Raw genomic sequence first — 24,339 nt, 5'->3', positions numbered from 1 at the left:
CGGGCACGAGCCACAGGGGTGCCACCGCGGTGCTGGCCCTTGGGGGGGGGCTCTGCGGCCGTGCAGCACCCCGGCTGCTTGGTGCTGCCCCATGTCCTGTCCCATAGAGGGGCCATGGAGCTGACCCCCTGATCCTCAGGGGGCTCTGAGAGATTCCCTGCTCCCAGAGAGGCAGGAGCCAGAGCCCCCATTGCTCCCTTCGCACATTCCAGACCCACAACCGCCTCCTGCGGCTCTCTTCGAGCAGGGAGAGGCCCCATGAGCACAGCAGCGTTTATTGAGCCCCACGAGCTGCTGTGGAAGCCCCTGACCCCCACGCAGGCAGGGATCAGCAGGACCCCCCCCCCCCCAACCCCTTACGCTGATGCCGCTCGGGCTTTGGCCTCCCCATAGCGCCGCATCCTCTCCTCCAGCTCGGGTCGGAAGTGGCGGATGAGGCCCTGAGCAGAGCAGGGTTAATGGGGTGGGGAAACAGCTCCTGGTCCGTCCCCCCCGCCACCCCCAGCCCCACATCTGCCCCCCAAGCGCCCCCCCCACCTGCACAGGCCAGGCCGCGCCGTCGCCCAGGGCGCAGATGGTGTGGCCCTCGATCTGTTTGCTGATCTCCCAGAGCGCGTCGATCTCGGCCGCCTGCGCGTTGCCCTGCACGAAGCGAGCCATCACCTTGTTCATCCAGTCCACGCCTGCGGGGATGGGGAGGACGTGACGGGGACCGGGGCGGGGGGGTGTGTGTGTGACCCACACCCTGCCCCACGGCTCCGTGCCCCTCCCGTCCTGCCCCATGGCTCACCCTCCCGGCACGGCGTGCACTGCCCGCAGCTCTCGTGCTTGTAGAACTCGATGAGGCGAGCGATGGCTTTGACGACGTCGGTCTGGGGAGGAAGAGGAAGGTGAAGGCGCTGCTGTGACACCGGGGCGGGGGGGGCACAAAGACGGGGCTGGCCCCTTACCGATTTATCCATGACGATGACAGCGGCCGTGCCCAGCCCGCTCTGCGCCTGCACCAGGGCGTCGAAGTCCATGAGCACGGTCTCACACACGGCCTTGGGGAGCAGCGGCGTGGACGAGCCCCCCGGGATGACGGCCAGGAGGTTGTCCCAGCCGCCGCGGACACCCCCTGCCAAAAGAAGGGGTCAGAAGGGGCCAAACCGGGCGCAGCGCTGGTGCGACGGCGTCCCCTGTGCCGCCTACCCGCGTGCTTCTCGATGAGCTCCTTCAGCGGCACCGACATCTCCTCCTCCACCGTGCAGGGGCTGTTGACGTGGCCCGAGATGTTGAAGAGCTTCGTGCCCGAGTTGCGCTCCCGGCCGAAGCTGGCGAACCAGGCCCCGCCGCGGCGGCAGATGGTGGGGGACACGGCCACCGTCTCCACGTTGGCCACCGTGGTGGGGCAGCCGAAGACACCTGGAGCAGGGCAGAGCACGATGGTGGCACCGGGAGCAGAACGCCCCATCCCTGGCGGTGCTCAAGGCCAGGTTGGACACAGGGGCTTGGAGAAAGCTGCTCCAGTGGAAGGGGTCGGAGCTGCCTTCATCCCACCCCATCCCATGACGCCAGGAGCATCCATCGCCGTACCCACATCAGCAGGGAAGGGTGGTTTCAGCCGGGGCTTGCCCTGCTTGCCCTCGATGGACTCGATCAGCGCCGTCTCCTCCCCGCAGATGTAGGCTCCGGCGCCCCTCACCACAAAGACATCGAAGGCGTAGCTGGACCCGCAGGCGTCCCCCCCCAGCAGCCCGGCTTCATAGGCCTCCCTTAGGGCCACCTGCAGCGGAGAGGGGGCTCGCATGGCTCCGGGGGCTCCCCTCCTCACCCAAGGGGTCGTGTCCCCCCCCCCAACTGCCCCCAACCCTCCTCACCTGCAGGTTGGAGGCCTCGTTGTAGAACTCGCCACGGATGTAGATGTAGGCAGCGCGGGCGCCCATGGCCCGCCCGGCCACCAGGCAGCCCTCGAGCAGCTTGTGCGGGTCGTGGCGCATGATCTCCCGGTCCTTGCACGTGCCGGGCTCGCCCTCGTCCGCGTTCACCACCAGGTACTTGGGTCTGGATGGGGCGGGCGCCATCACCGCCGTGCTCCACACAGGGGCCCCGGGGGTGCCGCTCCCGGCACTCACCTCCCATCCGGGGGCTTGTTCATGAAGCTCCACTTGAGGCCCGTGGGGAAGCCGGCGCCGCCGCGGCCACGCAGCCCCGAGGCCTTGATCTCGGCGAGGATCCAGTCCACCCCCTTGAGCAGGATCTCCTTCGTCTTGTACCAGTCCCCGCGGCGCAGCGCGCCCTGCAGCCTGCGGAGCCGCACGGCCACTGGCACCGGGACCGGCACCGGGATCCAGGCCCCCCCCTACCGCCGCCACCGCCCCCCGGTCCTCACCTCCAGTCGTGCCGCCCGTAGAGGTTGGTGAAGATGCGGTCCTCATCCTTCAGCGACCCGAACTGTGTCTTCTTGGGTGCTGTCTGCGGGGAGACACGCACTGGTAACAGCAATAACACCGGGAACCACGGTACTACCGGTAACACCAATAACACCGGGAACCACGGTACTACCGGTAACACCAACACCGGTAACCATGGTACTACCGGTAACACCAACACCAGGAACCACGGTACTACCGGTAACACCAACACCAGGAACCGCGGTACTACCGGTAACAGCAATAACACCGGTAACCGCAGTACTACCGGTAACACCAACACCGGTAACCACGGTACTACCGGTAACACCAATGACACCAGGAACCATGGTACTACCGGTAACACCAATAACACTGGTAACCACGGTACTACCGGTAACACCAATGACACCGGTAACCACGGTACTACCGGTAACACCAACACCAGTAACCATGGTACTACCGGTAACACCAATAACACAGGAACCATGGTACTACCGGTAACACCAACACCAGTAACCATGGTACTACCGGTAACACCAATAACACCAAGAACCATGGTACTACCGGTAACACCAACACCAGTAACGACAGTACTACCAGTAACACCAATGACACCAGTAACCACGGTACTACCGGTAACACCAATGACACCGGTAACTGTGGTACTACCGGTAACACCAATGACACAGGTAACCGCGGTACTACCGGTAACCCCAATAACACCGGTAACCACAGTACTACCGGTAACACCAATGACACCGGTAACCACGGTACTACCGGTAACACCAATAACACCGGTAACCACGGTACTACCGGTAACACCAATAACACCGGTAACCACGGTACTACCAGTAACACCAATAACACCAGTAACCACGGTACTACCTATAATACCGGTAACTGCGGTAGCACCAACACCACCAGTAACCGCAGCGGGACCGGTAACACCGGTAACTACGACAGTACCAGTAACGGCAATAACGCTGGTACCCACGGCAGTACCGGTAACACCGACACCACCAGTACCCGCGGCAGTACCGGTAACACCGCTGGTAACGCCGGTGCCCGCAGCAGTACCGGTAGCACCAGTAACACCGGTAACGCCGGTACCCGCGGCAGCACCGGTAACACCGGTAACGCCGGTACCCGCAGCAGTACCGGTAACACCGGTAGCACCGGTACCGCGGCAGCACCGGTAACACCGGTAACGCCGGTACCGCGGCAGCACCGGTAACACCGGTAACGCCGGTACCGCGGCAGCACCGGTAACACCGGTAGCACCGGTACCGCGGCAGTACCGGTAACACCGGTAACGCCGGTACCGCGGCAGCACCGCCCGCCCCGCTCCCCTCCCCTCTCACCGAGAAGCAGGCGGCGGCCCGGGGCAGGCGGCGCAGCCCCAGCAGCTGCCGGGCGGCCATGGCGGCCACCGGCACCCCCGTCACCTTCAGCCGCCCCCGCAGCGGCGCCGCGCTGTGACGTCAGCAACCAGCGACGCTACGCGCGGCCCTGCGGCGCCAGCAGCGCCAGCAGCGCCGCGGAGGAGGCGTGGCCACAGCAGGGGCGTGGTCTCGGGGAGGGGGCGTGGCCAGACGGACGTGGGGGCGCGGTTACGCGGCCGTGGGTGGGGCTGAGGGCGTGGCTTACGGGAGGGGGGCGTGGCCACTCTGGCCGCGCTCCGCCACGTGCCCCGAGCGCGGGTCGGGTTTCGCGCTGTAACCGGAGGCCGCCCTCGACCTCCCCCGGTGCCCCCCGGGGCGCCCGGTGCCGGTGCCCCCCTCCCGGCACCCTGCGGGGGCTCTGACGTTGAAACCGGGCCCCTCGGTACCCCCGGGCCCGCTCCGCCCCCGCCGCAGCCCTGCCTGTGCCCGTGCTCCCCCCGCACCGGCCCTGGCTTCGTCCCTGCGAGGGAGCGGGGCCGGGGCGAGCGCAGGGCCCCGGGGATCCGGTTTCCCCCCTGCCGAGCCCCGAGGCTGCGGAGGGAGCGGCGGCGCGGGGCGGCTGTGGCCATGTTCTTCCTCTTCCGCGCACCGACCCGGCGGGGCGCCGGCAGCCCCGCGCCCCCCACCCACTCCCAGAGCAGTCAGGGCGGCCGCCGCGTCCACCCTGCCCCACGGTTTGGGGGCCGGCGGAGCCGCGGCCCCACCAGCACCTTGGGACGGCCGAGGCCCGGATGCGCCTGTTTCCCTATGGAGCATCATCGGGCCCCCGAGGAGCCGGGCTCCCGGCTGCCCCCCGCTTCCCGGCAGGTAACCGGCGAGGCCCGGGAGCCCGTGGGGAGGGTGGGGGGCCGGGAACAGCTGGGCGGCTCCCCACATCTGGAGCAGGGCATAATCCGGGGGATTATGTGTGTGCGCGGGCGCGGCCCCCCCCGCTGCCCTGCATATCCCCAGATATTCCATAAAAACCTCCAATCCCGGCACAGCCGCTCCCCCCACACCCCCCCGGGCCCTCTCCCCCGGGGCCGGGCATGCCCTGCGGCGCGGGCGCAGCCCCGGCCATGGGCAACTGCACCAAGACCCCCGAGCGGAGGCTCCCCAAGGTACCCCTGGGTGCGCAGTGGGAGCAGGAGGAGGATGATGAGGGCCCCCCCCCCCCCCCCGCCGCTGACCCCGCGTTGTCCCCGCAGGACGGGAAGCCACGCTCCGGCCCCGCGCCGGCCGGCAGCGGGGACCCCGAGGAGGTGTCGGAGGCGGCGCAGTCCCCCCCGTTGCAGGGGTACTCGGTGCTGCAGGGGCTGGTGGGGCCGGCCTGCATCTTCCTGCGGCAGAGCATCGCCGTCACCCAGCGGGTACGCACCGGAGCCGGCACGGCCGGGAGGGAGCCGGGGGGGGCGGTGGGAGAAGGACCCTTCCATTGGCTCTTCCCATGTTCTCTCTATGCCAGGACCGAGAGCTGCGGCCTGAAGAGATCGAAGGTGAGCGCTGCCCGCGCCGGGGCTGGGGGTCAGGTCTGTGTGGTGCTGTGCAGTGCTGTGCTGTGCTGTGCGGTGCTGTGCGGTGCTGTGCGGTGCTGTGCGGGGCCGTGCGGGGCTGTGTGGGGCTGTGCAGTGATGTTCCATGGTGCTCCCAGAGCTGAAGCAGGCGTTCCGGGAGTTCGACAAGGATCGCGATGGCTACATCAGCTACAAGGACCTGGGCGAGTGCATGCGGACCATGGGCTACATGCCCACCGAGATGGAGCTCATCGAGCTGTCCCAGCAGATCAGTACGTGGGGGGGGAGCGGGGGGGCTCCCCCATCCCCCAGCCTGCCCCACATCGCCCTGTTCCCCCCCCCACCTCGGTCACCCCCTTCCCGTCACAGCCGGGGGAAAAGTGGATTTTGATGACTTTGTGGAGCTGATGGGCCCCAAGATGCTGGCGGAGACCGCGGACATGATCGGGATCAAGGAGCTGCGCGACGCCTTCCGCGAGGTGAGGGGATGGGGATGGGGGGGGACGGGGACCCGGACGCGGTGGCACCCCGAGGGTGGTGTCACCCAGAGGTGCTCGCCCGCAGTTCGACACCAACGGCGACGGGCAGATCAGCGTGGCAGAGCTGCGGGAGGCCATGCGCAAGCTGCTGGGGCAGCAGCTCAACTACCGCGAGGTGGACGAGATCCTCAAGGACGTGGATCTCAATGGGGACGGGCTGGTGGACTTCGAAGGTAGGACGGAGGGGCTGGGGCGGGGGGGGGCAGCGGGAGCATCCTCCGGGATGCTCCGTGTGTGTTCCCCCGCCGGCAGAGTTTGTGCGGATGATGTCGCGCTGAGGGCGGCGTGTGCCAACACGGGACCGCACGGTGCCTTATGAAGAGGAGGGGGCCACGGAGACGCCCGGTGCCGGTGCTGATACCGGCGCCCAAGCCCGGGGCAAGGCCCTCACCGCCGGTGCTCGGCCTCATCCTCGGCTTCGTGCTGAGGCCCCACCGCGGTGCTGGGCACCGGGGCTGCCACCGGGCTGGGCTTTGGCTGCTCTCGCCCTCATCTCTGACCTCAGCGTTCCCCCTTCCTGCCCTGAGCTCATCCCGAAGCCCTCCCGGCTCATCCCTCCCCCGGCTCCAGCCCAGCCCTGGCCCCCCACGCTGTGATTCCGGGTCTGTCCCGCTGCCTGCCCCCCATCACCCACCCCAGACATACCCGGGGCCGGGCGTCCCGCTGCTTCCTGGGCCCGGGTGGGCGTTCCTCAGGGCTTCAACCGGGGCATCCTCCAGGGAAGAAGCCGGGACTGAAGCATCCCGGTTCCACCGCGGCGGCGGCGGCGGCAGGGTCCTGCCCTGGGCGCGCTCTGCGGTGAAATTTGCCCTTTGGAAATGAAAAGAAATGAGCTCCGTGGGTGCTGCTTCGTCTTTGCGCTGGGATCGGGCACAAGTCGTGGGGCACCGCTCGGCCTGGTGGGGTCGGTGTTACCGGGGGGCAGCCCCGGGGCTGGTTCCGGGGGTCACAGCAGCGGATCCCCATCGCCAGTCCTTTCCCATCACCCCGCTGGGGCCATGGGGCTGTTGGGCTCATGGCGGGGCACCCAAAGGTGCCACATCCGACTGGTGAGCGGTCACTGGTGGTGGCCCTCAAGGCTTGGGGTTGGGGCCAGCGCTGTTTGATATCTTCACTGATGATCTGGGTGAGGGGATGGAGGGCACCCTGAGTCACTTCAGATGGCACCAAGGGTGGGAGTTGATCTGCTGGAGGATAGGGAGCCTCTGCAAGAAGGATCTGGCCAGGCTGGATCCCTGGGTTGTGGTCAATGGGGTAAGATTCAACCCGGCTCGGTGCTGGGGCCTGTGCTTGGGCCACAGCAGCCCCATGGAACGCTCCAGGCTTGGGAAGAGCGGCTGGAAACCGCTCATGGAAAAGGAGCTGATGGAGCTGAGCAGGAGCAGCTCGTGCCCAGGCAGCCGAGAAGCCCCCAGCATCCTGGCCTGCACCAGCACCAGTGCGGCAGCAGGACCAGGGCAGGGATCGGGCCCCTGTGCTGGGCACCGGGGGGGCCGCACCGGGGATCCTGTGCTCAGCTCCGGGCCCCTCACCCCAGGAGAGACCTGGAGGGGCTGGAGCGGGGCCGGAGCAGGGAATGGAGCTGGTGCAGGGCCTGGAGCCCAAGGGTGCTGGGGAACGGCTGAGGGACCTGGGGGGTTCAGATGGGGAAGAGAAGGCTCAGGGGAGACCTGATGGCTCCCTACAAGTGCCTGACAGGAGGATGGAGCCAGGAGGGGCTGGGCTCTGCTCCCAAGGAACAAGGGATGGGACAAGAGGAACCGGCCTCAAGCTGCACCAGGGCAGGTTCAGATGGAGCTGAGGAACAATTCCTGCCCCAGAGGGTGCTCAGCATTGGAACAGGCTGCCCAGGGCAGGGCTGCGGGCACCGGCCCTGCACTGCTCCCTCCCCCGCAGACGAGGCCCCGGGCCCGGATTTAACCATTTTCGGGTCTTTCCAACCCAAACCCAAAGGGGGCGGCGCTGCCTCCTCGCGTCTCCACGGTGACCGGGGGCAAGGCGGCGCGCTGACGTCAGCGCGGCGTCGCACGCACTCCCGCGTCATCAGGGCGAGCGGCGGTGCCGGCGGAGGCCGGGTCAAGCCAGGGCAGGCCGGGGCCTGCGCTTACCGGTACCGGGGTCTCGCTCCCCGCTCGTCCCCGTTCCCCCGTCCCCCACCGGGGCTCGGTTGTGCGCCGGCTCCGAGCCGAGCTGAGCTGAGGAGCGGCGGGCACAGGCGGCGCAACCGGCGGGGCGAGCGCGGGGGCCGCTCCCCGACCCCCGCCGCGCTCCGGGGCGCCGGCCGGCCGGCGGGGATGTCCTACAAGCCCATCGCGCCCGCGCCTGCGACCCCCGGAGCCGCCAGCGCCAGCCCCGCCCCGCCGGGGCCCGGGGCCCCCCCCGCCGGTGAGCGCAGCCCCGCGGGGGAAGGGTACGGGGGGGGGGGGTGCGCATCCGGTAACGCCGCGTTTCCCGCAGCCACGAGCGTCCCCTCGCCCTCCGGTTCGGTGCCCGGCGCCGCCGCCGCCCCTTTCCGGCCCCTCTTCAATGACTTCGGGCCGCCCTCCATGGGCTACGTGCAGGTGAGGCCGGGGGTGGCGGGGCTGGCACCGGGGTGACCCAGGGCAGCGGGGCCGGTCCTCACCCTTCCGTGCTTCCCCCTCCGTCCCCATCCCGGCGCCGCCGCCGCCGCAGGCGATGAAGCCCCCCGGGGCTCAGGGCTCGCAGAGCACCTACACCGACCTGCTCTCCGTCATCGAGGAGATGGGCAAGGAGATCCGGCCCACGTACGCCGGCAGCAAGAGCGCTATGGAGCGGCTGAAGCGCGGTAGGACCGGGGTACCGGGGGGGGTCCCTCACCCGGTCCCTCGCCCCCCCCCGCCGGCGCCGGGCTCACGCCGCTGTCGCTGTGCTTCTCCCCGCAGGCATCATCCACGCCCGGGCGCTGGTCCGGGAGTGCCTGGCAGAGACAGAGCGCAACGCCCGCACGTAACGGCTGCTGCCACCCGGGACCCCCCCGCCGGGGAGCCCCGGTGTCCCTGCCCCGCTGGCGGCCGGAGGTGGCGGGGGGGGGGGCAAGGGAAGGGAAGCGGCTGCGCTGCCCCCCCCCCCCCCCCCCCCGCTCTCCGGTGTTTCTAAATGCGTGTTTTTATAAATAAAGGACGTGGTCGGGGCTGTGCCTCCGGTTGGGGCTCCGCGGGGGGGGCTGATGGGGGGGGCACACGGATACAGAGAGAGAGGGGGGGTTTTGGGGCCCTGCTGGCTGCAACCGGTGCCCCCGGGGCAGGGCTCTTGGGGTGCGGTGCTGGGCCGGGGCTGAGCAGAGCCCGGTTTTAGCCCTTCCATCAGGGGCCGGTTCCGAGGAAAGCCCCGTTGGGCCCCGTCCCAGCCGTGGCCGTTCCGTGCCCGCAGGATCGGGCCCAGGGAAGTGGATATTGGGGGGGGGGTACGGACCCGGTGCTGCCACACGTGGGGAGCCCGTGCATCGGTCTCCCCGCCTCTGACGTCACGCCCCCCCCCCAAGCTCCCTACGTCACGGCCGTCTCCGTAGGAACGGGTTGTGATGTCACGGGCCGGTTCGGAACAGCGCAGGTTCGGCCGGGGGGGGGTACGGGAAGAGCCGAAGGAGGCCGAGGGGAGCCGAAGGGGAGGGAGGGGGGGGCGGGAGGAGCCGAAGGAGGCCGAGGGGAGCCGAAGGGGAGGGAGGGGGGGCGGGAGGAGCCGAAGGAGGCCGAGGGGAGCCGAAGGGGGGGGGGGGGGGGGACGGGAGGAGCCGAAGGAGGCCGAGGGGAGCCGAAGGTGGAGGGAGGGGGGGGCCGGGCGGAGCCGAAAAGTGCCGAGTAGTTCCGAAGGGGGGCGGGCGGAGCCGAGCCGAGCCGAGCGGGCGGGGGGCGCGCGTTGCCATGGGAGCGGGGCGGGCCCGGGAGCGTCGCAGCGGGCGCCGAGCGGGCCGGGCCGGGCCGGGCCGGGCTGAAGCGGGAGCGGAGCCGGGGTGAGCGGAGCCCGGGTGCCGGCCGCCCCTGCGGGCGCTGCCCCCCGGCGCCATGCTCATCAAGGAGTACCGCATCGTGCTGCCCATGAGCCTGGACGAGTACCAGGTGGCCCAGCTCTACATGATCCAGGTGGGACCGGGGGGCGCCGGGGCCTGCGGGGGTGTGGGGTGCAGGGGGCTCTGGGGCGGGGTGTGGAGCCTGGGGGCTATGGGGGGCTGAGGTGTTGAGCCTGAGGGGCTGTGGGGCTGAGCATGGAGCAATGGGGGGAGCAGGGGGGGTGCCGAGAGCTGTGGGGCTGAGCATGGAGCAATGGGGGGAGCAGGGGGCGTGCCGAGAGCTGTGGGGCTGAGCATGGAGCAATGGGGGGTGCAGGGGCTGTGGGGCTGAGCAAGGGGGGTGCCGAGAGCTGTGGGGCTGAGCATGGAGGAATGCAGAGGGCTATGGGGCTGAGTATGGGGGGCTATGGGGTTGATCATAGGGGGGGCTATGGGGCTGAGCATGGGGGTGGCTATGGGCTGAGCATGGGGGGCTATGGGGCTGAGCATGAGGGGGCTGTGGGGCTGAGCATGGTGGGGCTATGGGGCTGAGCATGGGGGGGCTGTCGGGCTGAGCATGGGGTGCTATGGGGCTGAGCATGAGGGGCTATGGGGCTGAGCATGGGGGGGCTGTTGGGCTGAGCATGGGGGGGCTATGGGGCTGAGCATGAGGGGCTATGGGGCTGAGCATGGGGGGGCTATGGGGCTGAGCATGAGGGGCTATGGGGCTGATCATGGGGGAGCTATGGGGCTGAGCATGAGGGGCTATGGGGCTGAGCATGAGGGGCTATGGGGCTGAGCATGGGGGAGCTATGGGGCTGAGCATGAGGGGCTATGGGGCTGAGCATGGGGGAGCTATGGGGCTGAGCATGGTGGGGGCTATGGGGCTGAGCACAGACCATGGGGTCCTGAGGCTGACCGCAAGGCCCTGGCAGGCTGCAGAGCTATCGGTGACATTCGGGTGGCTTTGTGGCCACTGAGCCAAGCCGGGCTCCCGGTGCAGGTGTGGGGCTGGGGTGGGTAAGCTCACGGGGACCGGGGGCTATGGGGCGTACAGGACCCCCGGTGAGGAGCCGAGGCCTCGGGGCTGTGCAGGTTGGTGGGGGGGGCGGTGGTTCCATGCTCCCCCCATGGCTTCCCCCCACAGAAGAAGAGCCGAGAGGAGTCGAGCGGCGAGGGCAGCGGCGTGGAGATCCTGGCCAACCGGCCCTATAGCGACGGCCCCGGCGGCAGCGGCCAGTACACGCACAAGGTTTACCATGTGGGCTCCCACATCCCCAGCTGGTTCCGGGCGCTGCTCCCTAAGGCTGCGCTGCAGGTGGAGGAGGAGTCCTGGAACGCTTATCCCTACACCCGCACCCGGTAGGAGCCGGCGGATGATGGCTGTGGGGCGGGATGTGGGGCTGGCTGTGCCGCCGGGCTCAGCGCTTGGCGCCGTGGGTCCCGCAGGTACACGTGTCCCTTCGTGGAGAAGTTCTCCATCGAGATCGAGACCTACTACCGGCAGGACGCGGGCCAGCAGCCCAACGTCTTCAACCTGAGCGCCGCCGAGAAGAGGCAGAGGATCCTGGGTGCGTTCGGCTTTGCTCTTTGCGCTGGACCCTTGTGGGTTGGGGATGGTTTGGGGCGAGCCGGGCAGGGGAAGGTGCCTGTGCCCCAAACTCCTTGTCCCGAGCCTTTGGTGCTGCTAAACCGGACTCCACCTAAAGACGGTTTGGGGGCACTTTGGGCTCTGCCTTCTTCCTGTACCTAGAGGTTGGTTTGCAGCCCTCTTTCCCTGGTCCTCCCCTCTCCTCCTGCATCCCACCCCCTGTCCTGCTCAGTTGGCACAGCTTCGTTTGCCGACCCTGTCCTGGCATCCCGCAGCAGCCTCCCTAGGGAGCACTGGAGCTGGCAAAGCCTGTCCCTGTTTCCGCAGGCCCTGCCTTGCTTTCCCTGCTCCACATCATTCTCCAGGTCTAAACCCTTCCCCTGCTTCCCTTGGGGCCGGGTGGGCATTGCCAGGAGCCCGGGGTTGGGATTCCTCCCTCCCCGCCGGCCGCTTTGGCTCCGGTGGCTGTGTCCGGCCTTTCCCGGTGCTGTGGATGCGGTGGGTTCGGGCAGCGGAGCGCAGAGCGTGACGCGCAGCTCTGAAAATGGAGGCCTAAAATAGGCACTGGGAGGAAATGATTCATCTGACCTATTTCTCTCATTGGCTCCTGCAGCAGCGGGGATGTCCGGCCGGGATGCCGGAGCTCGGGGCTGGGGACGATGGATTCGGTCCCTGCCACCACCGGGGATGAGGGCACAGAGCCCCGTGCCCGTTCTCCTGCCTGGTTTCCCTCCCTTCGTGCCATCTATGGGCTTGCCACAGGGACTTGCTTTGCCTCTCCCCCGTAGCACTCATTTAAAGCCCATCTCACGTTGCAAAGGGCAGCAGGGGCCCGTGGCCTGCGTGCAGCCCGGGGCCGGCAGCCTCCTGGCCAAGCTCCTTGCACTTGGAAGCCACCAGACCTGCTGCTTGTCCTATGAGTGTCCCTGCCAGGACCTGCGTGGAGCTGGCAGGTCCTGCCTGCCTCCAACCGCAGCGGGCTGCCACCCGAGCTGCTCAGCCAGCCCGGCAGGCTTTGCTGCTGTGGCCAAGCCGGGTGCCATCATCCCAGGGCTGGCCATGGGCTTTATGGGCTTGGGGCAGCCCTGCTTCCCTTGATGTGGCTGCAGAGGGGCTTTACCCTTTGCACCAATGGGACAGTAGCACCGGCAGCGGGCGCCAGCCCTGGGCTGTCCCCTCAGCCTCTCTTGCTGCTCAGTGTGGGCACCAGCCCATGGTCCTGTCCCACCCCACGGTGTGTTGGGGAGATGGGCATGGTGGCACTTTGCATTCCAGCATGGGGAAAAGCACCGGCCCTGCAGCAGATCCTTGCTTTTTGACTCTTAAAAGTCCTTTTTCCCCTTCCTTTTTCCAGCCCAAGCTGGAGGAAGAGGCCAGCAGATACCATGGGGGCAAATAACAGCAGGGTGATGGCGATGGCTTGGGCACAGCTCCATGAGAAGGTCCTGGGACCCCCCCCCAGATGGGGCTGGAGGGAGCTGGGCTGGAGCAGCCAAGCTGCAGAACTGAGTGCAGGGGGGTCCCCCCCCCCAAGGCTCTTCTTGGATCATGGTTTCCTGGTGCCATCGCTGAGCTTTGGGGGGAGCAGCCCTGCTTGGGGGATGTTGCTGTTGTACCCCCCAGCTCGATGGGGGCTCAGGTGGTTTTGCTCCATGCCTCATTATTGGGGTGTAGTGTGGGGGCAGCTGGGGGACTCCCAAGGGTGCCTTTAACGTTATAGCTGCAGGATAGAGATGTGTTTGCTACCGGTTGCGTTGGGTGCGTGCCTTGTGGGACGGATTTGGGGGGTTCGCTCTGATTTGGGTGCATTTTAACCTGGTTTTGTGCTCGAGCATCCCCTCACCAGGGGGGCAAACACTGTTCCCCCCGCAGACACCATCGACATCGTGCGTGACCCCATCTCCCCTGGGGAATACAAGCCCGAGGAGGACCCCAAGCTCTACCATTCAACCAAGACGGGCCGGGGCCCACTGGGGGATGATTGGCTGGAGGCCCCCGGCACCGGGCCCCTGATGTGTGCCTACAAGCTCTGCAAGGTGGAGTTCCGCTACTGGGGGATGCAGTCCAAGATCGAGCAGTTCATCCATGATGTGGGTGAGTTCGGGGCGCTGCTGAGCCCTCAGCTGCCCTTGGTACTGCTGGGGGGTGGCGTGGGGAGCCCCGGAGCCATAGAATTGTGGAATGGGTTGGAAGGGACCTTAAAGCTCCTCCAGCTCCAACCCCTGCCCCGGGCAGGGACCCCTTCCACTGGAGCAGCTTGCTCCAAGCCCCTGTGTCCAACCTGGCCTTGAGCACTGCCAGGGATGGGGCAGCCACAGCTTCTCTGGGCACCCTGTGCCAGCGCCTCAGCACCCTCCCAGGGAAGAGCTTCTGCCTTAGCTCCAACCCCGTTCCAGTCTGAACCCGTCACCCCTTGTCCCGTCACTCCAGTCCCTGATGAAGAGCCCTCCCCAGCATCCTTGTAGCCCCCTTCAGGCACTGGAGCTGCTCTGAGGTCTCCACGCAGCTTCTCTTCTCCAGGCTCAACAGCCCCAATGTTCCCAGCCTGGCTCCAGCCCCTGAGCATCCTCGTGGCCTCCTCTGGCCTTGCTCCAACAGCTCCGTGTCCATACGCTGGGAACACCAGCGCTGCCCACAGTGCTCCCATCGCTCCCTCCCCTCCCTCCCCACCAGGGCTGCGGAAGGTGATGCTCCGTGCCCACCGCCAGGCCTGGTGCTGGCAGGACGAGTGGACGGACCTGACGATGGAGGACATCCGGCAGCTGGAGGACGAGACGGCTCAGATGCTGGCTCAGAAGATGGGCAAGTGCAGCGGGGCCGAGGAGCCCCCCATGGCCGGGCCCAGCTCCGAGGGCAGGATGGAGCCCCGACGTGCCAGCGGGCAGGAAGGGGCTGAGGCGCAGCAGGAGGCTGATGTCTCCCCTGATGATACCTTTGCCAAGCAGTGGTCCACCTCTTCCCGGTCTTCCTACTCTTCTCAGCATGGAGGTAAGAGACCAGGGTTTGCATGGCTGGGATGGGGACCTCAGCCCTATCTGTTACTGTTGACCATAGGAGACGTTGCGGGACCTTTTCTTCCCTCTCCTGGGTCTTCTCTGGGGGGCTCTGAATGATCCAGGGATGGCCCTGACTCTCCTATGGGGCTCCAGGTGACCCATGGTTGGCTCTGGCTCTCCTGGTGGGGCTCTGGGTAACCCAGGGCTGGCCCTGCCTCCTCCCCAGGGGTTCCTGGGTGCCCCAGGGGTGGTCCTGGCTCTCCTGGGGGTCTCTGAGTGGAGGAACAGAGAGGAGCTATAGGGCAGGAGCTGCGTGCTGCTGTGGGGGGGGGCTCTGGGTGCTGACCCCACGCCGGTGGCAGGGGGGGTGTCTCCTCAGAGCCTGTCCGAGTGGCGGATGCAGAACATCGCCCGTGACTCCGAGAACAGCTCCGAGGAGGAGTTCTTCGATGCCCACGGTACAGCCGGCGTCGGGGTTTCGGTGACACCGGCTCAGGGTGGGCTGGATGTGCCTGGTGGGGGGCTGTTGGGGTTGGGGAGCAGGGACAGGGGTGCTCCCCATTCCCATGGTCCCCCCCGTGCCACCACAGAGGACCTGTCTGACAGCGACGAGGTCTTTGCCAAGGAGATGACCAAGTGGAGCTCCAATGACTTCTTGGACACGCTGGAGCAGCCAGTGGAGCTGGATGAGGCTTTAGGTGAGTGGTGAAGGGGGGGTCCAGTGCCAAACCATGGTGTGGGTGCCCTGGGAGGGGGCTGGCCCCACTCGGACACCCCAGTTGGGCTCAGCAGAGCTGGGTGACCACAGCCAGAACCCAGCCAGGGGAGCTCACCAGGGCTGTGTCTTCACAGGGGAAGGAACCAGCACTGCCAAGGTGGATGGAGAAGCTTTGGGGACATCCAGCTTCTCCGAGGTGCGTGTCCTGCTCATCCCAGCCCTGAGGCCGTGCTCCTGGCTATGGGTGCCACAGCAGCGCTCCCCTCCCCGCAGGGCAGCTCCTCGGACAGCACGGCCCCGGTGTGCCAGATCCACGTCCTCTTCCTCATCCTGCACAGCGGGAACATCCTGGACCAGGGCTCGGGAGAGCCGGGCTCCAAGCAGGCGGATGTGCAGACCTTGGCGGCCACCTTCGACGCCGTCACCCGTGCCCACTTCCCCGAGGCGCTGGGGCACGTGGCGCTGCGCCTGGTGCCCTGTCCCCCCATCTGCGCCGCTGCCTATGCCCTCGTCTCCAGGTATGGATGCGTGCGGGGGCCGTGGGGCTGTCCACATGGAAAACCATCCCAGAGATGTGGGAGGGGGACAGCGGAAGTGATGGCCTTGGAGAGTGGGATCAAACACAGCCTCAGCCGATGACACCGAGCTGCGTGCTGTGGTTGATAACACTGGAGGGAAGGGATGGGATGGGATCCAGAGGGACCTGGACAGGCTGTAGGGGTAGGACCATGTGAGCATCATGGAGTTCAACAAGGCCAAGGGCAAGGTCCTGACCTTGGCTTGGGGCAATCCCCAGCACAGACATGGGCTGGGGAGATGGGATGGAGCAGCCCTGAGGGGAAGGACTTGGGGGTGTTGGGTGAGGAGCAGCTCCCCATGACCCGGCTTCAGTGAGCGCTTGAGCCCAGACCCCCCCCGTGTGCTGGGCTGCACCCCCAGAGCTGCGGCTGCCCCATCCCTGGCAGTGCTCAAGGCCAGGTTGGACACAGGGGCTTGGAGCAAGCTGCTCCAGTGGAAGGGGTCCCTGCCTGGGGCAGGGGCTGGAGCTGGAGAAGCTTTAAGCTCCCTTCATCCCAAACCATTCCGTGATTCATTCTGTTCGTGTGGCATCCAGACCACGCAATAGGATGGGGATGACTCCTGCTGCAGCAACCTGTGGCGAGCAGGCATCATGGGGTGGGATGAGGACATCAGGGCAGCCCCATTCATCCTTCCCTTTGTCCCTGGCAGGCTGAGCCCCTACAGCCACGACACGGACAGACTGTACAGCAGCCAGGACCACATCCCCCTGGCAGCCCTCCCGCTGCTGGCCACCTCCTCGGGGAGCTACCTGCACGCCCTGGGCACCATGGTGGCTCGTGCCAACCAGGCCTATGGAGCCTTCCTGCGCTCCAGGGAGGGAGCCGGCTTCTGTGGCCAGGTCAGAGGGATCTGGGGGGGGGGAACTGGGGCTTGGCTCCAGCGGGAGCCTCTTTGCCCCTCTGTGGAGGGCCTGGGGGCTCTGTCCTTCACCCCCCCCTTGCATGGGTGTGTGCTGTCTGCAGGTAGTGCTGCTGGGGGACTGTGTGGGGGGCATCCTGGGCTTCGATGCGCTCTGCCAGACCAGGGTGGGCGCCGGGGGCAGCCGTGGCAGCAGCCGCCGCGGCAGCCTGGTGAGTACCAGCACCCTGCCAGGGCTCCGAAGGGGTCTGCACCTCTGGGTGCTGGTGGTGGCCAAGCAGGGCTGGGTGCTTACTGCCTTGCCCCCTGCAGAGCATGGAGCCCATCTCCCCGGAGCTGTGCGGCGGCCGGGACCCGCTGGCTGATGGAGCAGATGGAGCAGCAGGATCAGACCCCGAGCCAGGGCCACAGCCACTCTGCAGAGAGCAGGGGGAGAGCCACTGTCACAGCTCCTCGTGCAGGTGAGAGCAAGGGGATGGTCAGCAGCTCCCCATGGGAATGCTGCTGACCTCCCCGCTAACGTTGTGCTCTATGGAAAGGGTGAATTTCCCATCTGCACCAGCCTGGCATGGAGCATTGCATGGGGGCAGCCTGCCTGGGGGGGGTCTTGCTGGAGCTCCCCTGCTTCCAGCAGCTCCTCCGGGTTAATGGGGCCATGCCAGGCGCAGCTTTGCCCCTGGGCTGGTGGCAGTGGGACCATGTTCCCCCTCATCCCTCCCCATGCCCACTGGCCCTGCTGTCCCAGCCTGCAGGCCAGCGAGGCTGCGCTGGAGCCGGAGGCATCGCGGAGCAGCACCATGGCACTGGATGGGGCAGAGGGTGCCAGCACCCGCCTCGACTTTAAGGTATCCGGCTTCTTCCTCTTTGGCTCCCCACTGGGGCTGGTGCTCGCGCTACGCAAGACCGTCATGCCTGCTCTGGATGGTGAGGACCCCTGCCAGCCGTGGTGCCTGCCCCCAGCCCTCCTGAACCCCTCTGTGATGCCCCGCAAGAGCCCTGCTTGGGTCTGAACCCCTTGTGCTTGTCAGCATTGGTGTGTGCCCCACCATCTGTGCCAGCCCTGCCTGTCACTGGTGTCCTGGGTTTGCCTTTCCTGTCGCTGGGTGTTGCTTTCCCCTCCTGGGCATTGAGCTGTGCTGCCCTGGCCCCACCGGCCCTCGTGCCCTGTCCCAGTTGGGCTCCTCACCGTGCAGGCTGGGCAGCCCCAATCCCCCCTCCCCTTCTCTTCACCAGTGGCTCAGCTGCATCCTGCCTGTGAGCAGATCTACAACCTCTTCCACGCGGCCGACCCCTGCGCCTCTCGCCTCGAGCCCCTCTTGACCAAGGCCTTCCACGCTGTCCCCCCGCTCAGCGTGCCCCGCTACCAGAAGTACCCCCTGGGTGATGGCACCTCCTCCCTGCTGGGTGAGCACCCCTTCATGGGGCTGATCCTGGGCACCCTGGGGTGTGCTATGGGCTCCAGTGCCATGCTGGGGTACCCGGAGCACCCCCAGCACTGCAGGAGCCCAGCTGGGGAGGGGGGGAAAGTGATCCACAAGCTCTGCCCCCTGCCCCTTGGGGCTCTGCTGGAGGGGGGTCCCAGGGTAATTGGTGTCCCCAGAGGTCGGGGTCCTCACCCATCTCTCCCCACAGCGGATACGCTGCAGATGCACTCTGCCCTCTTCCTGCCCAAGGTGGACATGGCCACCCCTCCTACCCCCACCGGCACCTTCGGGGGCTTCTGGAAGAGCAGTGAGCCTGTAGAGCCCCCCGATCCTGCTAGCACCAGCGAGCTTGTCAAGAGTAAGTGCCGTCCCTGCCCATCCCATCCCATCCCACACCAGCACTTTGGGATGCACGAGGTGGGATAAGGTCCAAGGAGGGCTTCATTCCAGCTCTCCCCACAGTCCTGGAGCGCTGGTGGGGCCGGAAGCGCATCGACTACTTGCTGTACTGCCCCGAAGCCCTGACTGCCTTCCCCACCATCACCCTGCCCCACCTCTTCCATGCCAGCTACTGGGAATCCTCCGACGTGGTGGCCTTCATCCTGCGCCAGGTATGGTGGGCACGGGGGGGCGTGTGGGCAGCACAGCTCCATGGGGCCGCAGGGGCTGAGCTGGGACCGTGCTGCTGGGCAGGTGATGGAGAAGGAGGAGTCGCAGCCAGCAGAGAACGAGGAGGGCTCCACCTACAGCCCCGCTATCCCCCGGGAGAAGTGGCAGCGCCGGCGCACCCAGATGAAGATCCGGGTACGTGTCCCACGGCCGTTGGGATCCTGACCCTTTCCCAGAGCTCCGGCCATCCCGGGTGGACCCTGGTCATGGGCTCACGGCGCTGGTTCGCTCCTGTGGGCTGGAATGGGTTGGTCCCTCAGACCAAAGGGCCTTTGTGGCACTCGTGTCCCTGCAGAACATGACGGCAAACCACCGGGTCTGCGACGTGATCGTGTGCGAGGGCAAAGCCCAGGTCCTCAGCGGGCGCTTCATGTACGGCCCCCTGGACATGGTGACACTGACCGGGGAGAAGGTACCGCTGCGCTCAGGGGTGCCACCATGGCAAAGGGTGTGGGGCCGGTGTCACCCCCAGCAGGGGAAGGGACGTGGTGACCAGGACCCTCTGTAGGGTGACGGGAGAGGGCTGTAAGGACGTGTAGGGTGGGGACGCAGCAGGACTCGGCCCTTTTCCCTCTCCAGGTGGACATCTACGTCATGACGCAGCCGCTGTCGGGGAAGTGGATGTACTATGGCACCGAGGTGACGAGCGGCAGCGGGCGCCTGACCTTCACCATCCCTCCAGACAAAGCGCTGGCCATCGGCATCTACCCCGTGCGCATGGTGGTGAGGTGAGGAGCGGGTGCGTGGAGCCACCTCGGGTCCTCCTCCAGCCCCTTGGGGCAGAGCTGGAGCTGAGCCCTTGCCACTCTCCCACCCCAGGGGGGACCACAGCTTCGCCGAGGCGTACCTGACCGTGGTGGCCCCTGGCACCGAGTGCATCGTGTTCAGCATCGATGGCTCCTTCGCCGCCAGCGTCTCCATCATGGGCAATGACCCCAAAGTGCGGGCAGGGGCTGTCGATGTAGTACGGTGGGTGCCCCTCATGTAAAGGGGATGTTCTCCCCTCCTTTCATGGCGAGGTGACAAGAAAATTGGGGTAGCGGGGGCATCAGAGCAGGCTGATGTCCTAGGGAGGAGCTGAGGGATCTCCCAGCACCCCCTTTGCACAGCATCTCTGTGCTGATGCCTTCCTATGGGCAAAGAGTCCTCTCCTGGGGATGGTCCTTGAAGCCTGCTGTGGTACCCGCAGCTCTGCCTTGATGAACCCCTCGGGGGGAGGAAGGTTGTGGAGGTAGCACCCATGGGTGCTGTGCTGGTGGATGCGGGAGTGTCCCCACACGGGCTCCTGGCAGCAGTGTGCGTCCCCTCCTAGGCACTGGCAGGACTTGGGCTTCATGATCATCTACGTGACGGGGCGCCCGGACATGCAGAAGCACCGCGTGGTGGCCTGGCTCTCCCAGCACAACTTCCCCTACGGCTCCGTGTCCTTCTGTGATGGGCTCACCCACGACCCCCTGCGCCAGAAAACCGCCTTCCTCCAGAGCCTGCACACCGAGGTGGGCACGGGGCTGGTGGTGGTGGTGGTGGCGGGGGGCAGCGTGGGCTGTCCTGGGGGTCAGTGTGGGGATGCGCGGAGCTCAACCATGACGGAGCTGGCACCAGCTGCCAGGCACAAAGGGGAGGGCCCAGGCTGTGGGTGTTCCATCTGTCCCATAAAACAAGGGCAGCCCAGTGGGAAGGCTTGGTCCTTGCCCTAACACTGCTGTCCTCTTCTCCATGGGCAGGCAGAGATCAACATCATCGCTGGCTACGGCTCCACCAAGGACATCTCCGTCTACAGCTCCCTGGGGCTCCCACCAACGAACATCTACATCGTGGGCCGGGCCATCAAGAAGTTCAACAACCAGTGCCAGGTACAGTGGTGGGGCTGGGGCCGGGGCCGAGCTGCAGGGGCCAATCGCTGCCCCACCGAGGGAGCTTGCCATGTCTGTGTGTCCCACAGTTCGTGTCCGAGGGCTACGCAGCCCACCTTGCCCAGCTCGAGGCAGCAGCCCAGGCCCACTTACCCAAGGGCCCCTCGCGGCCCACGCTGGGCAAAGGCACCTACGGCTGCCTGGCACCCGTCGATGTCCTCCGCAAGCAGAACCAGCTCCTGCGGTCGCGGGGCTCCAGCCAGGCCGAGTGGGACGGGGCAGGGCCTTCAGCAGCAGCCCCAGGGCTGCCCAGGGCCAAGCCCCGCAGCGTCAGCCTCAAGCTGGAGGATGAGGAGTGAGGGTGGCACCAGCACCGCTCCCCCTCCGCCAGCCAGGGGTAACCAGGGCCGGAGCCTGCGGTGGGCACCGAGCCCATGGGAAGGAGATGAGGGCACTGGGCCCCATGGACCGAGGGGTCCTGGGAGGTGGGGCTCCGAGGGCTGCAGTGATCCCCTCGGGACTGAGCCACCCCAGGTCCCCCCCTCCTGCCCCGTCCCCCTGCTCCTGTGGGGCTGCAGAGCGGCTGCTGGGCAGCGCCCGGGGGGGTTTGTCCCCTGGGGAGCTGCAGTAAGGCCCTGCAGGCTCATCGGTCCCTGGGCAGCACTGAGGGGCCCCAAGGCAAGTGGCACTTCCCTGCTTCCCTCTTATTTATTTCCCTTGGGTGCCACAGGGCCGGGAAGGGGCGGGATTCGGAAGCGCTTCCTCTGTTCTCTTCCGTTCTGGTGTGCAATAAAGCGATGTAAAGATAAGGAGCTGGAGCCCTCCCGTTTGCTCTGTGTCCCCAAGACCCCAGCCAGAGCTGGCACCAGGACTTCCACCCACAAACCTGGTGTCACACGGGTCCTGCAGCACAGCAGCTGGGGCAGGAGCAATGTGGCACAGGTCATGGCAGGGAAAGGCAGCCTGGGGTGGCTCTGGGGAGGTGCTGATGCCAACAACAAGCTGCAGGTCACGCGTGGTTGAACCTCTTGCGCAAGAGGAGGGTTGGGCTGTTAGAGCAGGGATGGAAGGGAGCATGGGGAGAGGAAGAGGAAAGGGGGGTGAGGGCTGTGGGGCTTGGGGTGCTGCAGCAGCACAGGCTCAGCTTCGAGCTCCTGCAGCGTGGGGGACAGGCACCACCACAGCCTCTGCGGGTGTCAGAGCTGCCTTTACACCGAGTGGGGCTGCCTCTGCGCCTGTTCCACATCCACGAGGGGAAGCCCCTAAGTAAGGGCTCAGCTTCGCAGTGAGTCTGCAAGGCCTCAGGGCAAGGGCTTGCTGGGCTGCCTCACCCTGACCTGCAGCTTTGTTTTACCCCTTTGACCTCTAACAGCGACTTTCCTAAGTACCCAGGGACCTGTGGCTATAGCTTTACTTCATTTTGGCACAGCACAACCAGAGTTACATATAGATATAGCTATAGATAGCAGTAACAAGCACTTATTCTATATAAAATATTTACGACGCTGACACGATGATCCAGTAGAGAGGAAACACCGGCTCGGGATGATAGCAGCAGCCTTGGAAAGTGACAACACAGGATATACAGGCACAAAGGGGGCAGAGCTGGGGCCGAGGCTTGGCACCGCAGCCAGAACCAGCTCGTAAAGTATAAAACCATCAAAGGAAGGCTAAAATGATGCAGCAGAGCGCAGCTGGCTTGAGCTTGTGTCACCCCACATGGCATTCCTGGCGCGGTGGTGAGCACAGGCTAGAGCTGCACTTGCTCTGTGTGCTGCCATCGCTTTCCGCTGCTTAATACTGCCCCTAAGTGCACTGCTGGGCCACGGGTGAGCACCGGGGCCCCTCCGCCTGACTTCAAATAAGTAAGATCTGTATTAAACATTAATAAACATCAATGAACATTCCACATGTGGAATACCTAAAGGAACCGGTGGGCTCTCCGGCGCGGGCTTCACTGCGAGAAGATGCCCTTGAAGCGGATCTTGTCCTCGGCATCCTTCTCCCGCAGGCGAGCTTCCAGGCTCTTGAGCTGCTTGGAGACCACGGGGCGCAGCGAGGGGTCGAGGACCAGCACTTTGGCAAAGTCAGCCTGTGCCTCCGCCACGTTCCACACCGCGGCGTGGGCCTTCGCCCGCTTGAAGTAGGCCTTGACGTTGTCTGTGGCGGAGAGACGCCGGGTTAATGGAGCAGGGGCAAGGGGGACGTGCTGGTCCACACCTCGCCCACGGCTCCTTACCCTCATACTTGTTGAGAATGGAAGAGCAGTGATCCAGCACCTCGTAGTACTCCTCGCACTGCAGCTTGCACTGGCAGTAGTTTAACAGCAGGGGTGTGATCTTCTGGTCCAGCTCAATCCAGTCTGGAGATCCCGGCTGCTCCTGGAGGATGTGATGGAGGAGGGAGAGTGAGGGGAAGCTCCCAACCACTCCTTGTGACATCCAGGAGGGATGTGGGAAGACCCACCTTCATCTGCAGGTTCTTGAGGCAGGCGATGGCATCGTAGTACTTGGCAGCTGCCTCCTGCACCTTGCCCTGCCGGTACAGCTCGTTGCCTTCCTTGTGGATCTGGGGTACAGCCTGCAGCTTCTCCTCATCCGTCATGGCCCACGGGTCCTGCTGGTAGGAGCCGGGCGGCTCCACCTGCCAGCACCCCAGCACTGAGAGCAGAGCCCCAGCACCCTCCTGCCCGCAGCCTCCACCCGGGGCAGCGCTGCCGGTGCCCCCCCCCCCTTCACAAACGGGTGCCTCACCTTGAGCAATTCGATGTCGAAGATGAGGGGCTGGGGGTTCTTCTGGAGCTCATCGAGGTCGGGGTACCCCAGCGAGCAGTGGTTGTGCAGCTGGGCCATGCTGCAGCAGTGCTGCTGCCCTTCCAGAGGGTCCTTTCCTGCCGCGATGTTCCGCAGGCTCTTGGACACCATCGGGTAGAGCACCACGTGCTGCGGGGCAAGGAGGGAGCGGAGGCGCTGGGCCGGGAATGGGCCGGGAATGCACCGGGAATGGGGCGGGGGGAAACCGGGACAATCCCGGGCATCGAACCCGCGGCACAGCGCGGAGGCTCCGCCACGCGGGGAGGGGCGCAGCGTTGGCCACGCCCCCAAAGGGGTAAACCACGCCCCCCCCCCCCCCCCGACCACGCCTCCAAGGCAGCCCAAGCCACGCCCCCCTCCCCACCTTGGCCTCACAGCGGAAGCGGGCGCGCTCGCCGGGCCTCATGGTGCGCAGCGCCGCCTCCCACACCGGCAGCTTGAACTTCTTGCCGGCGATGAGCTCCATGGGCCTGCCCTGCTCCCGGCTGCTGTCCAGCGCCGCCTCCTCAGCGCCGCACCGCAGCGTCCGGTAGTGGAAAGTGGCCTGAAGGACGGGGCGGAAAGACTCAGGCCCGAGTAGGCCGCGGTCGTCACCATGGCAACGCGACGGGGCCGCGCATGCGTAGCTCAGCCTTCCTCCCCTCTCTGCCCCCCCCCCCCCCCCGCCTCCCCCCCCCCGCCCCCGGGCCCGAAGGCGGCGGCGCGGCTCTGACCTTGGTGCCGTCGCGGAAGTCGGGCAGCGGCCCCGAGCCCTCCCGCACCACCTCCTTGTCCACGCCGTCCGCCCGCAGCCGCTCGACCTCCTGCGCCATCGGCCCGGCGCTGCGCCTCGCCTCGGCCTGGCCTCGCCTCGGCCGCCTCCGCCGCCGCTCGGCTCTTTCCGGAGAGACGTGGACGCGCCCCCTGTCGGCGCGGGGGGGCGCTGCTGGGGGGAGCGGGCAGTGGGCGTGGCCAGACAGCGG

General features: G+C 66.7%; 5 protein-coding genes across 8 annotated transcripts; 3 read left to right on the top strand and 2 right to left on the bottom strand.

Moving 5' to 3' along the window:
- Positions 1 to 259: 259 nt before the first annotated feature.
- Positions 260 to 3,885, bottom strand: NDUFV1 (NADH:ubiquinone oxidoreductase core subunit V1). The gene is made up of 10 exons (XM_065685604.1): positions 3,755 to 3,885; positions 2,372 to 2,454; positions 2,115 to 2,285; positions 1,860 to 2,043; positions 1,576 to 1,765; positions 1,192 to 1,404; positions 951 to 1,117; positions 791 to 872; positions 538 to 683; positions 260 to 440 (listed from the first exon to the last, which is right to left on the bottom strand). Exons 1-10 carry the CDS (start codon positions 3,812 to 3,814, stop codon positions 357 to 359), a joined length of 1,380 nt encoding a protein of 459 aa, XP_065541676.1. The 5' UTR covers positions 3,815 to 3,885; the 3' UTR covers positions 260 to 356.
- A 424-nt stretch (positions 3,886 to 4,309) lies between these two features.
- LOC136017368 (calcium-binding protein 2-like) lies at positions 4,310 to 6,738 on the top strand. Its single transcript, XM_065685606.1, has 7 exons — positions 4,310 to 4,642; positions 5,023 to 5,184; positions 5,280 to 5,310; positions 5,466 to 5,600; positions 5,698 to 5,807; positions 5,893 to 6,040; positions 6,120 to 6,738. The coding sequence occupies exons 1-7, from the start codon at positions 4,403 to 4,405 to the stop codon at positions 6,143 to 6,145; spliced, it is 852 nt and encodes a 283-aa protein (XP_065541678.1). The 5' UTR covers positions 4,310 to 4,402; the 3' UTR covers positions 6,146 to 6,738.
- A 1,144-nt stretch (positions 6,739 to 7,882) lies between these two features.
- CDK2AP2 (cyclin dependent kinase 2 associated protein 2) lies at positions 7,883 to 9,018 on the top strand. The gene is made up of 4 exons (XM_065685608.1): positions 7,883 to 8,252; positions 8,325 to 8,428; positions 8,541 to 8,673; positions 8,771 to 9,018. The coding sequence occupies exons 1-4, from the start codon at positions 8,162 to 8,164 to the stop codon at positions 8,836 to 8,838; spliced, it is 396 nt and encodes a 131-aa protein (XP_065541680.1). The 5' UTR covers positions 7,883 to 8,161; the 3' UTR covers positions 8,839 to 9,018.
- A 750-nt stretch (positions 9,019 to 9,768) lies between these two features.
- PITPNM1 (phosphatidylinositol transfer protein membrane associated 1) lies at positions 9,769 to 21,371 on the top strand. 3 transcript variants are annotated; one of them, XM_065685064.1, is made up of 23 exons: positions 9,771 to 9,967; positions 11,021 to 11,235; positions 11,323 to 11,444; positions 13,337 to 13,558; positions 14,138 to 14,452; positions 14,823 to 14,918; positions 15,051 to 15,158; positions 15,313 to 15,374; positions 15,452 to 15,696; positions 16,409 to 16,598; positions 16,723 to 16,830; positions 16,931 to 17,079; positions 17,364 to 17,542; positions 17,852 to 18,022; positions 18,251 to 18,400; positions 18,505 to 18,653; positions 18,736 to 18,846; positions 19,007 to 19,123; positions 19,291 to 19,439; positions 19,531 to 19,680; positions 20,024 to 20,207; positions 20,436 to 20,564; positions 20,654 to 21,371. In XM_065685064.1, the coding sequence occupies exons 1-23, from the start codon at positions 9,890 to 9,892 to the stop codon at positions 20,921 to 20,923; spliced, it is 3,669 nt and encodes a 1,222-aa protein (XP_065541136.1). In that variant the 5' UTR covers positions 9,771 to 9,889; the 3' UTR covers positions 20,924 to 21,371. The 3 variants fall into 3 exon arrangements, with proteins under 3 accessions (XP_065541137.1, XP_065541138.1, XP_065541136.1); XM_065685065.1 differs by lacking the exons at positions 18,251 to 18,400; positions 18,505 to 18,653; positions 18,736 to 18,846; ... (4 more) ...; positions 20,436 to 20,564; positions 20,654 to 21,371 and having other exon boundaries at positions 9,769 to 9,967; positions 17,364 to 17,463; positions 17,852 to 18,016; XM_065685066.1 differs by lacking the exons at positions 17,364 to 17,542; positions 17,852 to 18,022; positions 18,251 to 18,400; ... (6 more) ...; positions 20,436 to 20,564; positions 20,654 to 21,371 and having other exon boundaries at positions 9,769 to 9,967; positions 15,517 to 15,696; positions 16,931 to 17,070.
- Positions 21,372 to 21,961: 590 nt separating this feature from the next.
- On the bottom strand, positions 21,962 to 24,298 carry AIP (aryl hydrocarbon receptor interacting protein). Of its 2 annotated transcripts, none has more exons than XM_065685073.1 (6): positions 24,091 to 24,295; positions 23,742 to 23,921; positions 23,318 to 23,506; positions 23,031 to 23,207; positions 22,804 to 22,945; positions 21,962 to 22,724 (listed from the first exon to the last, which is right to left on the bottom strand). In XM_065685073.1, the coding sequence occupies exons 1-6, from the start codon at positions 24,187 to 24,189 to the stop codon at positions 22,519 to 22,521; spliced, it is 993 nt and encodes a 330-aa protein (XP_065541145.1). In that variant the 5' UTR covers positions 24,190 to 24,295; the 3' UTR covers positions 21,962 to 22,518. The 2 variants fall into 2 exon arrangements, with proteins under 2 accessions (XP_065541145.1, XP_065541146.1); XM_065685074.1 differs by having other exon boundaries at positions 22,559 to 22,724; positions 22,812 to 22,945; positions 24,091 to 24,298.
- Positions 24,299 to 24,339: the final 41 nt, after the last annotated feature.

The sequence above is a fragment of the Lathamus discolor genome, chromosome 6, assembly GCF_037157495.1.
Source record: "Lathamus discolor isolate bLatDis1 chromosome 6, bLatDis1.hap1, whole genome shotgun sequence".
NCBI lineage: Eukaryota > Metazoa > Chordata > Aves > Psittaciformes > Psittacidae > Lathamus > Lathamus discolor.
This window is presented reverse-complemented; position numbering and strand designations above follow the sequence as displayed.

Bases quoted from the DNA above. Each gene is read 5' to 3' on its own strand.
- AIP (XM_065685073.1), bottom strand. From the start codon at position 24,189: ATGGCGCAGGAGGTCGAGCGGCTGCGGGCGGACGGCGTGGACAAGGAG. The intron at 23,922-24,090 runs GTCAGAGCCGCG...CCCGTCCTTCAG, and splicing joins ACTTCCGCGACGGCACCAAG to GCCACTTTCCACTACCGGAC. The intron at 22,725-22,803 runs GTAAGGAGCCGT...TCTCCGCCACAG, and splicing joins CATTCTCAACAAGTATGAGG to ACAACGTCAAGGCCTACTTC.
- PITPNM1 (XM_065685064.1), top strand. From the start codon at position 9,890: ATGCTCATCAAGGAGTACCGCATCGTGCTGCCCATGAGCCTGGACGAG. The intron at 16,599-16,722 runs GTCAGAGGGATC...TGCTGTCTGCAG, and splicing joins GAGCCGGCTTCTGTGGCCAG to GTAGTGCTGCTGGGGGACTG. The intron at 17,080-17,363 runs GTGAGAGCAAGG...CTGCTGTCCCAG, and splicing joins TGTCACAGCTCCTCGTGCAG to CCTGCAGGCCAGCGAGGCTG.
- CDK2AP2 (XM_065685608.1), top strand. From the start codon at position 8,162: ATGTCCTACAAGCCCATCGCGCCCGCGCCTGCGACCCCCGGAGCCGCC. The intron at 8,429-8,540 runs GTGAGGCCGGGG...CCGCCGCCGCAG, and splicing joins CCTCCATGGGCTACGTGCAG to GCGATGAAGCCCCCCGGGGC. The intron at 8,674-8,770 runs GTAGGACCGGGG...TTCTCCCCGCAG, and splicing joins TATGGAGCGGCTGAAGCGCG to GCATCATCCACGCCCGGGCG.
- NDUFV1 (XM_065685604.1), bottom strand. From the start codon at position 3,814: ATGGCCGCCCGGCAGCTGCTGGGGCTGCGCCGCCTGCCCCGGGCCGCC. The intron at 2,455-3,754 runs GTGAGAGGGGAG...GTCTCCCCGCAG, and splicing joins GGGCCGCCGCCTGCTTCTCG to ACAGCACCCAAGAAGACACA. The intron at 873-950 runs GTAAGGGGCCAG...CTTCCTCCCCAG, and splicing joins TCATCGTCATGGATAAATCG to ACCGACGTCGTCAAAGCCAT.
- LOC136017368 (XM_065685606.1), top strand. From the start codon at position 4,403: ATGTTCTTCCTCTTCCGCGCACCGACCCGGCGGGGCGCCGGCAGCCCC. The intron at 4,643-5,022 runs GTAACCGGCGAG...TTGTCCCCGCAG, and splicing joins TGCCCCCCGCTTCCCGGCAG to GACGGGAAGCCACGCTCCGG. The intron at 6,041-6,119 runs GTAGGACGGAGG...CCCCGCCGGCAG, and splicing joins CGGGCTGGTGGACTTCGAAG to AGTTTGTGCGGATGATGTCG.